At 39.1% G+C, this 16,198-nt stretch overlaps 1 protein-coding gene across 2 annotated transcripts; it reads left to right on the forward strand.

Annotated features, from left to right (window-relative positions):
• The first annotated feature begins 59 nt into the window (after positions 1-59).
• Positions 60-8,415, forward strand: LOC146474060 (histone-lysine N-methyltransferase PRDM9-like). 2 transcript variants are annotated; one of them, XM_085117353.1, is made up of 8 exons: positions 60-198; positions 607-715; positions 1,906-2,100; positions 2,300-2,364; positions 5,198-5,420; positions 5,616-5,896; positions 6,484-6,739; positions 7,257-8,415. In XM_085117353.1, the coding sequence occupies exons 2-8, from the start codon at positions 634-636 to the stop codon at positions 8,354-8,356; spliced, it is 2,202 nt and encodes a 733-aa protein (XP_084973479.1). In that variant the 5' UTR covers positions 60-198; positions 607-633; the 3' UTR covers positions 8,357-8,415. The 2 variants fall into 2 exon arrangements, with proteins under 2 accessions (XP_084973479.1, XP_084973481.1); XM_085117355.1 differs by lacking the exons at positions 60-198; positions 607-715; positions 2,300-2,364 and having other exon boundaries at positions 1,963-2,100.
• Positions 8,416-16,198: the final 7,783 nt, after the last annotated feature.

Genomic DNA, 16,198 nt, shown 5'->3' on the forward strand with positions numbered 1-16,198 from the left:
GTCAACTTGTCGACCAATCAGTTGCTTTCTATGCGATGACGTTCAAGCGAAGAGAAAAGATAAACCTCGAGAAAATTTCCAGAGTCTGCTGCGTTTTCGGCTTTTCGCTTATTTTGTGATGCTTTTGCCTAATTTTGGAGTGTTTTAAATTCATATTGCCGTTGAAAAGAAGACGAAACTTGTCCACGCTGGGTTGAGGTAAGTTATTGTAGTTTCTTGCTTTTTTTTCCGATAGTTTCACGGGCGAGAAGTCTCAGCTCAAAGTTTCCCAGAGTTTCTCGGGGAAGAACTGAAGTAGAAATCAATCTTTGAATGAGAATAAATCTTTAATTACCAAGGAACACAAATGGCTTTTATTTTACATTTTTTCAACTCAAAGAGCTCCTCAATTCAAGCCTGTCAAGCTTTAGTTTTTGTACAGTTTCAGTGGTGTTATGGGCTTTCCTTCGTTTTATATAAGCTTAAGCTTAAGCCTAGTAAGCTTAAGCTTAAGCTTATGTTTCCAGTAAACTTGAAATTTTTATTGATTCATGAGACACAACTTTGCGATAAACTTATTTTTAAAAGTAAGCTCAAAAGGTTTATTTTTGTTACCTTTTTTTCCAGGTTGCCGTTCGAAGCATATACGCTACAATGGCCGACAATTCTTTATCAGAGTACGAACTGCTGAGACTCAGGAATATCAAGAGAAACCATGAATTCATGAAAAGTCTAGGTAGGTATTTTAGCTTACATTGTTGAAAACTCCTATAGACAGCCATTTTTTCAAACCAAAGACATTCATCCTTCAAGACCCAAACTTAGCCTCGGGAAGAGAACTTTTAGATACTCCGGAGCGATTTTATTTAATTCGTTACCTGAAACATACAAACGGGCAGCGTCCTTGGAGGCTTTTAAGCGACTAATGATGAAACACGATTTTGCATAGATTGTTTTCTCAGTGCATGTGCAAATGTTTTTATTTATTTTTTCTATCCTATGATATTTTAACCCAAAAGTGTTTGAGTCATATATATTGTAATTTTTTTCTCATACCATAATAATAATTATTTTAGGTGTATACAGGGCCCCTCAGGATAACAGCCCCGTAGCTGATTGGGCCACCCTGTCTAAATAAAGTTCACTTACTTACTTACTTACTTACTTACTTACTTACTTACTTACTTACTTACTTACTTACTTACTTACTTACTTACTTACTTACTTACTTACCTACTTACTTACTTACTAAATTAGGCGTCTGTGAGGTGTTGATTATTCCATTTTGTAAAAAAAAAATCTTAACAATTATTTTGACTTTTTGTTAGTTTTAAAGGCCCTTTTCTCCTCCTGATAAACGACTCTTTGTTTCGAGCTTCTGAACACTAAAATCTGTGGATATACGGAAGGAGGAGACACAATTTATGATATTCGTCAGTCACAGAATATTTTGCATGGTTTAATAAATTCGACGGTTTTGGAGATATGTGAAATTTTTCTTTTTGATAGACCCGACTGCTTATGCTCTGACTTTTCTGGAAGCCAGCACTTGCATTCAAATCACAATCGATGGTAGAAAGAGGATGCCTTGGTATTTCGCGGTACACAAGCCTATTTTTACAAAACTTTAAATTATGTTTCTCGTGTTTACACTAAAAAGGTATTCTCTGTTAGCATGAATGTTTTGTTTGCTGGCTTCATTAGACAAAATGATTGACTGGAACTACCCACTGACTGTTCATAAGTAAATTTACGCCTAAGCTAATATGTTTACGTCCACTATAATTATATCGTGACTGCACTCTTATGATTTGGTATTTACTCTGTTCTCGTGTCGGTTTATTTTTTTTAGTGTTCAACTTAATTCTTGCTAAAACGTTATCAGCCCAGAAGCCAACTGATACTGTTCTTTTATTTTGATTGCAGGACTTCCTGTTCCTGCAGTACCAGCTGGACTCCCGACTCGAACTCGTAAAACCCCTGCAAAGAAACGCAAGGTTCAATCTTCCAGCCATGAGAGCGAAAGCTCCAGTGAGAGTAGCGATGACAGCGATGAAGATTGGGTTCCAGGATCAGAAGAAGTTAGGAAACGAAATAAGATGATCAAGAGGTTCATCCCAGGTAGTTGAAAAACTGTTATTCGATAGCTAAATTTGTGAGATCCTGAGTAACAGGACTTCCTATGGGGTTGGGGGGTGGGGGGGGGGGGGTAGTTGAAAGCATGATACTGAGGCCATGTGAGACCATACAAGGAAGACAAGCTGTACATTAAAGTTTTATTATTTGTGACGAAGCAATTTTCTATTATTGTTTCTTGCAGAATTTAGACCAAAACCTCAGATAGTTCCTTCCCTGAAAAGACGAAAGGATTCCAGTAGAGTAGAAGTAATAATCTACAGTAATAATTTACACTACCCTTAAGGACGGTGCCTACTAATATCGAAGTATTTTTGTGCGGTTTATGACTATGCGGAAAAAGCAGATCTTAGGAAGGCCTATTGGAATCGAAAACGAAAACTGGGGGTAGCCACGCATTTTTCAGAGATAATTAAGCAATAATATCTCTAAAAAGCGCCAAAATATGAAGCAATGTATGGGATTTTTTCCTAAATTGAACCTTAATTATCTCTGAAAAATGCATGGTTACCCCCAATTTTCTTTCGAGATACCAAAAACGTTTGCTAAGTTCTGTTTTCTCCGCATAGTTTTAAACCGCGCAAAAATATTCCTGTATTAGCAGGGAAACCCAATCTCGTCCCCAGAGCCCGCGCGCGTTTTAGGCCAGCGGTGGCCACACGTCCACGAGCTCTGGGCTAATCAGAAACCGGAAGCAAGGATCCTGCTTCCGGTTTAAAGGAGGATACTGCTGACCGAGAGGAAGGCAGCCTCTGGTAAAGAACATCAAAGACCAAGAAAACGAGTGAAAAAGGTGACAACCTCCATCCCTCCCGTTTGTCAGTGATTGTCATTCACGTGAGACGTCCTTAATAACAAAACAACCAAAACAAAGGCTGCGTAAAATCTGGGTTTGTCGGCAATTTGCCTCTCTCAACCGCCACAAATTCATTTTGCACATTTTCAGGTCGTTTTAGAAAACCAAACATTTTCCATAGGCGGGGGTAAAAAAACATATATAGGCTATGGCGATTAGAAACCATTTGTTGTACTATACGCATTTGGAATTAAATTAAGCTTGTTTTCGCTTGTAAAATGTTGTTTTTAAAACTTAAAAATGGGGGTGAATATACGCAGTCCACGCAGTATGAGAAAGCCAAGTTTTTTCATGACACCACGGTAAAGTTAATAGCGAAAGGAAAATAGAGCCTGGTCGGAGTTTATATAAGCTTCAACCTAATTAACTAAATAGGGTAAAGGTTTTCAAACAACATTCGATGAACTTCAGCAAGATATCGTTCCCAACCTGATTGCCGTCGACGACAAATACCAACAAATGTTTACAAACGTAAGCTTAATTTTTTCCGTCGTGAAATTTACAAACGATAGGTTTCACAGCTTTTGCTTACCCAGATACCATGATCTCAGAATAAATACAATAAAATGGCAGAAGTACATTTAATAACAAGACACAACTCTGTAAACGTTCAACTGAAATAACCAGCAACTTGAAAATCTAAGCTTATCAGAAAGATCGGCAATTTTTTTTCAATTCGCACACTCAGTGTAAGCTTAAGAAACTCACCCTGAAAATAAATATTTTACCTGCGCTCGATGTGGTTTATCAGTCCTATAAGCTGCAAACTTACAAAGCTCACAAATGAACTGTTGTGTAAAGAGTGACAACGATCGCTATTCCAAGCGTTAATATTTTTGTCTTTCTGTCCATCCGCTTTCTGAACCACTTTTTGGGCCACGCATTCTTGAATACTCTGCTTTTACGCAGTGGTAACAAAGGCCGTTGGTTTTCCTTGTTCAAGTTCAATTATGTTTCTGCTGGGGTGCTGAAAGAATATCTGTTCCTGTTCAACAAAGTAATCTTCAATAAATTCTGCTCCAGTCAGATCAACTCGCAGACTCCGCAGTGCGAATGGATTACAAGTTTGCTTCTTTCAGTTCCTCAGTTCAACAGCACGAGAAAGGCTGTTAAACTCTTATTCGCCTTAGACAATGTTAAGAACGATTTTAAACGGCCAGCATTGACTATGAACCACATTTCAGAGTCGATAATTAGAGGAGTTTTTCCGAAAATTGTCAGGTTCTTCGCTAACCTCGACCGTCGCAAGTGTCATACTTTCATTCAGCTTTGTCAAACGCTGCAACATATCGCAAAGGTTTTCGCGCCTTTTCCGTTTAGTCATGTGATTTGACTCGGTTGTCTTTTTCGTGTTAACTTACTGCAAAAACAAAGCGTATGAAAATTTAGTTGCATTTCGATTCTATGGTGGTTTTTGCTTCGATATCTTCGACAGTCTATTTCGTTTCTTGTTTTGAAACCTGCGATTAAAAGACACTTTCGGTAAAATGTATTAGCCAATCAGGTTTCGATTTGCTGGATTTTGACATTGATTAGCCCAGAGGTCTTGCTTCCTTGGTGCTGACCAAAAGGAACGCAGCCTCTGGGAACGAGATTGTAGGAAACCCGAGTATCTCGAGATGCGCAGAACGTATGCGCAGTGACAATAGTAGGCACCGTCCTTAAATAATAAAACAGACGTCCATACATGCTAATATATTATTATTCACGTCCACACTACTCACGCATAAAGGGTTTTTGAACAAGAAATGTTACATCGATGGTCCAGTTATCGAAAAAACTAACCCTAAACGTAGTTTGAAAACATGGAAAGTAAAAAATGTAGGGCGAAAAAATTGCAGGAACTTCCTTAAGATATAAATCAAATTACGAGATTCAAAACCTTCTGGCATGCTTTGAATACTTAGACATGGATCGCGCTATGGAAACCTTGACAAATGCAAGTATAACTCCGCCTGGAATAGCATTCTGTCGACAGTAGTAATACTCCTAAATATGTTTCATGATGCGGGCCAGACTGAGGTAAGCTAGTTCCGGCCGTACCCGTGGGAGAAATCAAATGCAAAATCACACCAAAACATGTTGGGTTTTATTCTATTCAAATGAGTGCAGTTCTAAAATAAGGAGAAAACAACTAATTTGCTAAGAATTTCCAGTTTGATCTGCATTCAAGACTCTTTTTGGCAATTTTGTTTCTCGTGTCGTTGTCGTGCAATTGTCTTGCAGGAGGAGAAGGATGAAAATGACTCAAGTGCGTTTGATGAACTCGGTCGACTGGGAGAAGAAATGGAATTCCTCTCTGAAGGTGACATCTCAGCAACTGAAAGGAAAAGGAAGGCAAAAAACACAGTAAAACAGCGCCCGGAGAAACAGCGCATTCAATATTCTACCCGTGGCAAAAAGTACTCTTACTGTGAGGCTGAAGTACCTGATGACGACCATTACATTTGTAAGTTGAACCACGAGTTTTATCCATATAATCGAGAAAAGCTGACTCAGCTCACTGCAATTAAACAAACAACCACTGATGTAGAACAACAAGTATACAGAAACAGGTTTTTTTACTTTCCCTTCTAAAATGAGTTTTCTAATTTGCTAGCAATCTTTTCAATTGTTGTTCCACTTGCAAATTGCACTATTTCAGTTTGTGAAGAGTGCCAAGATCTTCATTATGGTGACTGTCCAGAGCATGGCCCATTACAGGTCATAGACGACAGACATGAAAATGAGAATGCAAGCCTGACAGCTGCAGTAGCTTCATTACCCACAGTTCTTACAATCCGCCAGTCGTCAATTCCGGGAGCCGGTTTGGGTGTTTTCAGCAACTCCCAGATTCCTAAAGGGGTGAGGTTTGGTCCTTATAAGGGGAAAAAGACAGGATGGGAACACATCACAAAAGAAACAAACACCAGCTACATGTGGGAGGTATTGTATACTTTCTTGTCGTCTACAGTTATTTTTTCATTACTTGTGCTACTGAAGTCCAAAAAAACTGTTGACACTTTCCACTCAATCAGTTCGCATGTGAACTCAAAACGCGCCGAGTTAGCGATGAGTTGATGTACGAGACTGGAGCCAATGAATCATGGTAGTGTACAATGTACTCAGCCACAAGATAAAATGTTAATTCTTCCAAAGAAAATTAGAGAAACCAGGAGAAAAATGGTGCATTATATCTCCTTTTTTCAACGGGGCTTTCCAAACAAGGTAGTTACGAGTATAGCGCTAAGGAAATCAATAACATGGAGATCTATTCTACATAAGTTATAAAGGATAATATCACCCTGATAATATGAAGACCTCTCAATGATGAAGTTTTGTATTACAGCAGCTTTTTTTTTTTTTGCCAATTGTTGCTTATCTCTCCGCTAACCCAAATTTTCGTTCTCTAGTACAGTACTCCGTACTAAAATCTGCTTTTCTCACATACTCATAAACTTTGCACAAATACTTTTGTATTAGAAAGCAACGTCCTTAAAGTTCCATTTGTTATACTGTATTTACTTTCATAGATTGTAAAAGATGGCAAGTTCAGTCATTTCTTGGATGGCCGTGATGAATCACAGAGCAACTGGATGCGTTTTGTAAATTGCCTTCGCTGTGAGGATGAGCAGAACTTGGTGGCATTCCAGTTTAGAGGGGAGATTTACTACCGCACGTACAAAACTGTAAACCCAGGAAAAGAATTACTGGTGTGGTACGGAGAAAGTTACGCTAAAGATTTAGGAATATCACTCGATGATTTTCATGTAGAGAAAACAAGAGAAGGTAAATCTTAAGTGAAAATAGTAGTCGTACCACCCCAAAGCTATTCCTCACTTCAATTCGTACTAATTCAACTTTTAACAGGATTAAGGGGGGGGGGGGGGGGGGTTATTTTGTAATTAATTGAAACAGCAATAGTTACAGAAAATTGTTTGACACGCATTTATGTAAATCCTAACGTCCCGTGTTGCACGAACAGCTCTGTATTTCCAATAACAAGCTAGACTATTGACGCAGATGTTTTTGCTTATTTTGGTAATTCACTAAAACGGCATGTGTTTGCTGTAGTTTACAAAAAGTTAGCAAAATAATGTGCGCTAAGTTTCCCTCAAAGGTGGGTTCCTATAATGTGCGCCGGGTATTTCTGCATGAAGTCTGCGATCTCTGGATTACAAGCCCGTTGCCCCTTGTCGCAAGGCTACGCCGTTGCCTTAATTGTCACATAAATTCAAAATAAAACAAATGGCAAAACAATTATCAGTTGTATGTTTAAGAAGTATTCGTATGTTTTCCTTTTCAGAAAATTCATACACATGTGAGGGCTGTAAAAGGATGTTCACTTCCTTAAACTTCCTTGCTAGACACAAAAAGTATCACTGTTCATTCAAAACTGGAGTGAACTCACATTGGAAATGTGGAAAGTGTGGACTGGAATTCATCACACTCAGGAATTTTGACACTCATACCTGTAAAACCGCTGATAAAGGCTTTTTCCGTTCCAGTGAACTCACCACTAGTATTCCACTTCGAACCCACGACAAATATGAAAAACCATATCAGTGTACACAATGTAACAAGGCGTTTAGTCAGCTTGGTCATCTGACCAGGCACCTCCGTACTCACACAGGTGAAAAGCCATATCAGTGTACACAATGCAACAAGACGTTTCATAACCTTTGTGATCTGACCAGGCACCTCCGCACTCACACTGGTGAAAAACCATATCCGTGTACACAATGTAACAAGGCGTTTAGTCAGCTTGGTGATTTGACCAGGCACCTCCGTACTCACACAGGTGAAAAGCCATATCAGTGTACACAATGTAACAAGGCGTTTCGTCGGCTTAATCATCTGACCAGTCACCTCCGTACTCACACAGGTGAAAAGCTTTATCAGTGTACACAATGTAACAAGGCGTTTAGTAAACTTGGTAATCTGACCGTGTACCTTCGTACTCATACAGGTGAAAAGCCATATCAGTGTACACAATGTAACAAGGCGTTTAGTCATCCTGGTGCTCTGACCACGCACCTCCGTACTCATACAGGTGAAAAGCCATATCAGTGTACACAATGTAACAAGGCGTTTAGTGAACTTGGTACTCTGACCAGGCACCTCCGTACTCACACAGGTGAAAAGCCATATCAGTGTACACAATGTAACAAGGCGTTTAGTCAGCTTGGTGTTCTGACCAGGCACCTCCGTACTCACACAGGTGAAAGGCCATATCAGTGTACACAATGTAACAAGGCGTTTCGTAACCTTTGTAATCTGACCACGCACCTCCGTACTCACACAGGTGAAAAGCCATATCCGTGTACACAATGTAACAAGGCGTTTAGTGAGCTTGGTACTCTGACCAAGCACCTCCGTACTCACACAGATGAAAAGTTATCTTAGTGTGCACAGTGTACTATCAGTACTCAGACCAGTAAAAAAATTACATCAGTGTTCACAATCATTTTCAGTGTGTTTCTTTGTTTCTGATACGTAAGCAAAGGCTAGGACAAAAACCTTGAAACATGGACGTTTTCCCGAATTCAACTGGTGATATGCCCTGAAAACGTTCTCGGTTAACTTTTCTTCAGATCTTTTTAGTAAGTCCCGCTAAGGCCAGTTAGTCTACCTGGCAATGGAACTTGAATGAGGTCAGATCGCTTCGTAAGATTTAGACATGTGAAAGTAAAACCCTAGGCCGGAAAATAAACACCGAGGGTTGGCGTCTTTTGCCAGCCTATCATGTTATTGATTTTCAAGTATGTCGAACTCGCATCAGGCCACCTAAATTGAACTTCAGGAAAACGCTGGAAACAAATAAATCAAGGGAAACTCGTAAATGAAAAAGTACAGAAAAATCAAATTATGGAAAATAAAACTTTTTTTTTTAAATAAGCAAGAAACTTAAAATGTCTCCTGTGGCCTTTTCAATATAGTTTGATTTGTTCTTATTCTTCAGCTGAAATTTTTACTCGCAAAATACGTCAGGAAACGGAAATTTCCCCTAAATTTGAAAGCTGTTATTGGTTTCACGAAAATGCTAGCTGAAAACGTTTTCGCATTTTCAATGACATATTTGCCCATTGAAAATGAAAAGCTGAGAATTCGTTTTTCAGCGTTACGAAATTTTGAAGTAAACAGATGTCCATCGAAATGAACCGTTGGGTATCCCTGAAGACTTTGCTTTCAAAACCAAAAGGTTTTCAATTTCCAAGCGAAGTGTGGGCTCCTCTTGAAATCTTGGGTTAATTTGAAGCTGACAAGAACGCAGAGTGATTTACCTTACGAGCAAGCCACAGGAGAACAGAACGAGAACATTTTAGCATAATACCTCATTTAAGAGTGCTGTCTCCTGGATTCCCAGATCGTTTTAAGGTCTTTTTAAGGACGGTGCCTTTTAATACAGAGGTGTTATTGCGCTGTCATGACCATGTGGGAAAAGCATGTCTTAAGCAAGGGCTCTTTGAATCCAAAAAGAAAACTGGCAGTAAACGAAGCGCTTTTGAGAGATAACCAAAAAACAGGCGATAATTCCAAAATGGTATGACATTTTCTGTCCGAATCGCTAAAAAAATTGGTAGTTACCGGCCCGATTTTGTCAGGATACCAATAGTACTTGTTAAGATCTGATTTTCCCCACTAGGTTATGCACCACGTTAAAATACCTTTGTATGAGTGGGCACCTAGCCTCCCACGCAGTCGTTTTTCTTCCCCAAATTTATCTTTATTTACAAGCTGTTGTTGATTTTACGAAAATGCTAGCTAACCTTTTTTCGCCGATGTTTAACGACACATTTGGCAATTCGAAAACGAAAGGAACTAATAATAAGTTTGTACTGTTATGAAATTTTGAGTTTGCCATTTAGTTTCCCAAAAAATCTGAGATTTTATGTACGAAGAAATCTGCGCACATTGGATCTGCGCATACAAATTCCACGTCGTGAAATATATTTGAGCTGAACGCCGCTGCATTGTGTATATTTGCCAATTAGAGCTGCCGACTCTCGCTGATTCCAGTGATGTGCTTTCAGTTCGCTTCGGGAACAATTATAGAAATATTTCATACCGAGATTAATAAATAAGAGATCGCCAATCAGAATGTAAACCGTTGATGTTAAATATTGACTCGTACAGGCCCGCAAATGATCCCCGGACGGGAAATGATCCCCCAAATTGGACCGCAAATGATCCCCGGACCGGAAGTGATTCTAATAAAATGTACCGCAAAACGAAGGAATGTCCTGGACTCCATGTCAGTTCACGGATATATGAGGAAAACACAAATTCCTCAGGCTTTTATAACAACAATAAAAACCGGTAAACGTACTGTGCTAAAAGACAAAATTAACCTGGCAATATTTAATTTTTGGACAAAACTTAAAGCTATTGATTTTAACGTGTCAGTCTCGGAGATTATTACACCTTTGATTTGAAAATACATTTTCCTTCACAATTAGCTATTGCTTCAATATTTTAAAACTCTGTTTTAGAAATGTTAGATAAGATACTTAACTCTTTTAAAATTGAATTTTTCTCCTTGATCTAGGTCGCGCCATTAACAAACTTTATCGGAACCCTCTCGACAGTCCAACATACGCCGAGGTGGCCCAACCTCAAGCTGTGAGCGATTATCACTTGTGCAATAGCTGTCACTGCGAAAATATACTGTAAAGTTCTTAATTAAATGACATCCCTTCTAAGAACTTTACAGTATTTCTACTTCCTAGGCCCGATTATAAAGTGCAATAGCGGTCACGGCGCAAGTATGGGAAAACATTCCCATACTTGCGCCGTGACCGCTATTGCACAAGAGACCGTCACAAGATGATCATCACTCACAGCTTGAGCTGGGACTACCTGTGCACGTGGGATTTTTTTTCTTTTCTTTTTTTTGGAGGCGTGAGAACAAGGAAAATCCCCACTTGCGAAAGCGACAGCTATTTGGAGTGAACAGAGCTCATAATTTAAACCAGGTTACTGTGGGAAAATGGCGCGGTTGAGTTTGCTGTTCCCCCTTGCGCTTGCTTTCGCTTTTTTTCCCAGTATTTACGGTGTAGGAGATAATGACAAATCTGACAAGAAAGAGACGCCAGAAAAGAAAAAAGAGGTATGTTTTAAGTAAAGACTCATGCAGGTCTATGCCGACGACAGTGTGTTTTGCGAAAATTGTTTAAAGGAAGACAGGGAGTCGTATTAGCCCGAAATGATATTAGCATATTTACACGATTACATCAGTTTTGGACGACTTAGATCATCTAAGTTATGCTTAAAGTGCCCTTGCATGATTATTATTATCATTGTTTTTTTTTATTTGTATATGAATCAACACATACCGCAAAGAAGTTCGGAGAAAAAAAAAATTCGATTTGGATGAAACGCGTAAATTCAGGTGAGAAAATGAATAAAATTAACACACGGGCACTTAAAGACTAAGATCCCACTAAGAATAAAAGGCGACGACAGCGGGCGAGATTCACCATCATTAACCAGGCAATTCAATTTCAGTCTTCTTTCAAAAAAAAAAAAAAAACATCAAAAAAAAAAAAAAAAAAACTTGCTTAAGTCATCGATGACCCGCCTTAAATTTTTGTTGTGTTTGCATAGAGTATTTAAGTGGCACTTAACCCTCGTTAGAACGCTTTCTGAAAACCGGTGAAAGTACCCTGTCTTTGCCGGCATTTATTTCACAAGTCCAGACCGACCCATTCTAAATTCCAACTGAACTTTGCTAAACAGATGTTAGGAAGCATAGAAAAATAAAAATACGTTGCGCTTTTTATCTTCCTTGACCACGGCGACTTCGCACTTTTGGTGCTTTTTCGAATGTGAAACCCGCATTATGCAAATGAGGTTGTCGATCAAATTCAAATTGTTGTAAATAAAAACATTCTTAATCGCTAAATTTCACCATTCTAAATTCACTACCCCAAAAAGTACACAAATATAAAAGCAAAAGCGGTTTTACCCGTTTAAAAATGCCTAAAACCTGATGAATTATTTAGTCCTGATCTCTGAATGCTATGTAAAAAAAAAATTGTAAACATTGAATATGCTAATTGCGTTGTGTGGGACACTTAGTCCTATATAAAGAAATCTTTCTTCTCGCTGTTTTCTACTGTCGATTTTTATTTTTTTGAAAGGTGCTATTGAAAATTTGTACATGTTTTTAGTATCAAAAACTTGAAGAAATAATTCAGCTTTAAATGGATGAGCACACACTGTGACATGACCTGCACTGAAATCGGCAACACTTGACTTTTTTTAAAATCAATGTTGTGTTACACTCTTGGTTATTTCTTGATTGCCTTTTTATTTGGTAAATGGCTACTAAAAGGTCAATGCTAAGAAGACCATCTTATTTTTCCCTGATCTACGACCAACGTACAGAATGATTTGATGAAGAAAGTTTTGTTTTGCCTGATATGGCATTTTAACGACATAACTCCCGCACTGAAGTACCTGTAGGTCATAGGTCAACGTCTTTTAAACTTCTCAGTTTACTTCCTAATTTTCTCTAAAATGATTCCATTCACCTCCGCTACGAATACATTCTTACATTTTATTCTCATACAAGATAAGCAATATTCAACACCTTACAATTAAAGATTACTGGCGTGTAACTACTAACTTCTGGAATCTGAGATCTGAATTTGACTTTGCTCAATTAACATGAGAAATGACGCCGCCCAACAACTACACAATCCTACCTTGTAACAGTGAAAAAGCGAGAGATATAAGCAAATAATAAAAATATCTTTAGTTTCTGTTCTTGTCGAGTTTAAAATATGGACATTCTATGAAGTAGATGGCTTTTTTCGGTAATTTCGGGCTCAAATTACCTCATTAATGAGAAGTTGTTCTCTTTCACTTTCGAAGCTTTATTTATGAACAGCCCTATTGATAGTCAATTTATATTTGGCCTGGCGAATACAATAGACTGTTCACAGCCCCCCTATTTTTCCGTGGGATTCTCGAGACCGCTACGCTTCGATGGAACCGCCGTCATCTTGATTTGTAAAAGCGAGTGCGATCTGGGGAGAGTCTAAACTACCAAGGGGAGCGGGGTTTTTCCCGTCGCCTCCAAACTCCGCTTCCCTCCCCTCGGTAGTTTAGACACTCTCCCCAGATCGCGCTCGCTTTTACAAACCAAGATGGAGGCAGCTCCATCGAAGCGTACCGGTCTCGAGAATCCCACGGAAAAATAGGGGGACTGTGAACAGTCTACAAATACAAGGACCTACATCATGTTTACTGTAGGTAGTGTCGGTCAACACTATCGGTCGATATATCGACCGACACTCGACCGATATATCGGCCGAGTACCGATCGATACTCGGTCGACATATCGACCGCGATTCGGCCGGGTGTGTGTGTCGACCGATACAGTTTTAGTCTCGTCGACACTCGGTCGATACTTTATCGATACTTTACCGATAGTCTGCCGATAGCTTACCGATACTCGGCCGACCAAGTGCCAGTCAAATCTCGGCCGATATATCGGCTGTTAATTGCCCGACACTCCACTGATGCTGTGTCGATATCTTACTTTTAAACGTCGATATAAAAAGTTTTATCAAGTTTTACAGTCGGGGGAACCAATAGCTCGCCGATAGTTCACCAATAGTCGACCGATAGCTCACTGACAGTTCACCGATAGTCGACCGATAGCTCGCCAATAGGTCACCGATAGTTTACCGATAGATCACCGACACAATCGGCTGATGAATAGACCCTTAAAAGAAGGATATTGGTTGAGTATCGGTCGAGTATCGGTCGAATATTAATCGATTGTCGGTCGAGTATCGGCCGAAATATCGACCGATACTGGACCGATACTCACCGACACTCGGCTGACATTCGACCGACACTCGGCCGATATGTCAACCGAGTGTGGACCGCTACTAGGCCGACATATCGACCGAGTGTCGACCGATAGTACCGACCGAGTGCCGACCGATAGCGTCGACTGACACTACCTACAGTAAACATGATCCCAAACTTGGACAAAATAAAGGAAAAAAATTAGTCCCCCATCCTCCCGTCTAAATCAATCAGTACGAATTCGCGTACAAAGCAAAACGCGCCATGTTTCCATCATTGAAAAAAAAGGGGGAGAAAGGCTGGTTTTCCAGGATTGTAGCTATCAATATTTTTGTTGAGACTCGCAATGCGTGCAAAAACAAACCCCCCCCCCCATAAGCAGACACTGAAAATGCCCCTCAATTTGATGCAATAGCCATTTTTTTTAACGCGATAGCCATTTGTACAGAGACCGGCGTAAATGGGGCCTGCAGTATGGAGTAAAAGATTCTTGACACAATGGCAGGGCCGTCCCTCATGTTGTTATTATGATTTATCTTATGACGAATATCATCACACATGGTAATGTTCATCTTATTGCGACGATTGCTTTCCTGTAACAAATTATAAACCATGTTGAATTCATAATTATCGAGATTTTAATAGGTGCGCGCGCCAAGTTCTTTTCTCTATACGGAAGGTTAAAAACGATCTTATAGTCCAGCCTTTCTCTATATACCTGCATTTGTTGGTAGATATTTCACATAATAACTCACCTCGCGCCTGGATTGGATGTTTGTACAGATTCCTTTTCCGAAGTTGCAAGTAAGATCTAAGGCGTATCTTTCACAGAAGCAAATATCGTATTTGGTCAAAAAGAAAGTCAAATTACTCAAGGAAAGTTCTAGAACTGACGTCGGACTTATTTCTCATGTTCGGGCTACTGCGCTACGCAGTCTAAGAAGCATATGTAAAAAATACCTCATGAACATTCTTATCGGGGGATTTTGCAGTACAATTTCGTTTTGATACGCAATTTTTTTGGGGGGAGGGGGTGGCCTTAACCCCCCTAAGACGATAAAATTGGACAATTGTTATTATACTTACAGAGAGCTTCGCGTATTCGAGAGGGAGCACTTATTCGAGGATTTATGGCATTTTAGTGGACTGCCTGTCAATTAGCTTGGAGTAGTTTTAAAATTACACTTACACAAAAACAACACAGCAACAATATACTTTACTGATGTAGGATTTGATTCTCCTTCACTAGGAGGAGAGCTCGTGTTGAATTGTCAGTAATAATGACTTTAAAATAATTACAGAAACAATGAGGCATTACACTAGAAATATCATCTACAACATTTGCGTCGAAGGGCCTGGAGTGAAACTCTCAGAGCAAGCTAACAGCTAACTCTATCTATGACCCTAGTCCGCCGGGGTTGCAACCGGAACGCATCGCGACGGAAGGATTCTCCTTCCCTCGCTTCCTATAAAATGTTTCTTTTTCTGTACAGTTTTTTCCTTCCGACTTTCATGCACAAGTTCCTATCAATTCATTTTGAGTTTATTCTGGGTGATTTTCGGTGTAGTTAATTTAGAATGGTGAAGTTTAGGGATTAAGAATGTTTTGATTCGTAACTGAATGGTATCATTTAGAGAAAATTAGGAAGTAAACTGAGAAGTTTAAAAGACGTTTGACCTACAGGTACTTCAGTGCGGGAGTTATGTCGTTAAAATGCCATATCAGGCAAAACAAAACTTTCTTCATCAAATCATTCTGTACGTTGGTTGTAGATCAGGGAAAAATAAGATGGTCTTCTTAGCATTGACCTTTTAGTAGCCATTTACCAAATAAAAAGGCAATCAAAAAATAACCAAGAGTGTAACACAACATTGATTTAAAAAAAAGTCAAGTGTTGCCGATTTCAATGCAGGTCATGTCACAGTGTGTGCTCATCCATTTAAAGCTGAATTATTTCTTCAAGTTTTTGATACTAAAAACATGTACAAATTTTCAATAGCACTTTTCAAAAAAATAAAAATCGACAGTAGAAAACAGCGAGAAGAAAGATTTCTTTATATAGGACTAAGTGTCCCACACAACGCAATTAGCATATTCAATGTTTACAATTTTTTTTTACATAGCATTCAGAGATCAGGACTAAATAATTCATCAGGTTTTAGGCATTTTTAAACGGGTAAAACCGTTTTTGCTTTTATATTTGTGTGCTTTTTGGTGTAGTGAATTTAGAATGGTGAAATTCAGCGATTAAGAATGTTTTGATTTACTGCAATCTGAATTTGATCGACAACCTCATTTGCATAATGCTGGTTTCACATTCGAAAAAGCACCAAAAGTGCGAAGTCGCTGTGGTCAAGGAAGATAAAAAGCGCAACGTATTTTTATGTTTCTATGCTTCCTAACATCTGTTTAGCAAAGTTCAG

This window comes from Pavona decussata, unplaced genomic scaffold (assembly GCF_977016875.1).
Source record: "Pavona decussata unplaced genomic scaffold, jaPavDecu1.1 SCAFFOLD_91, whole genome shotgun sequence".
NCBI classification, from domain to species: domain Eukaryota; kingdom Metazoa; phylum Cnidaria; class Anthozoa; order Scleractinia; family Agariciidae; genus Pavona; species Pavona decussata.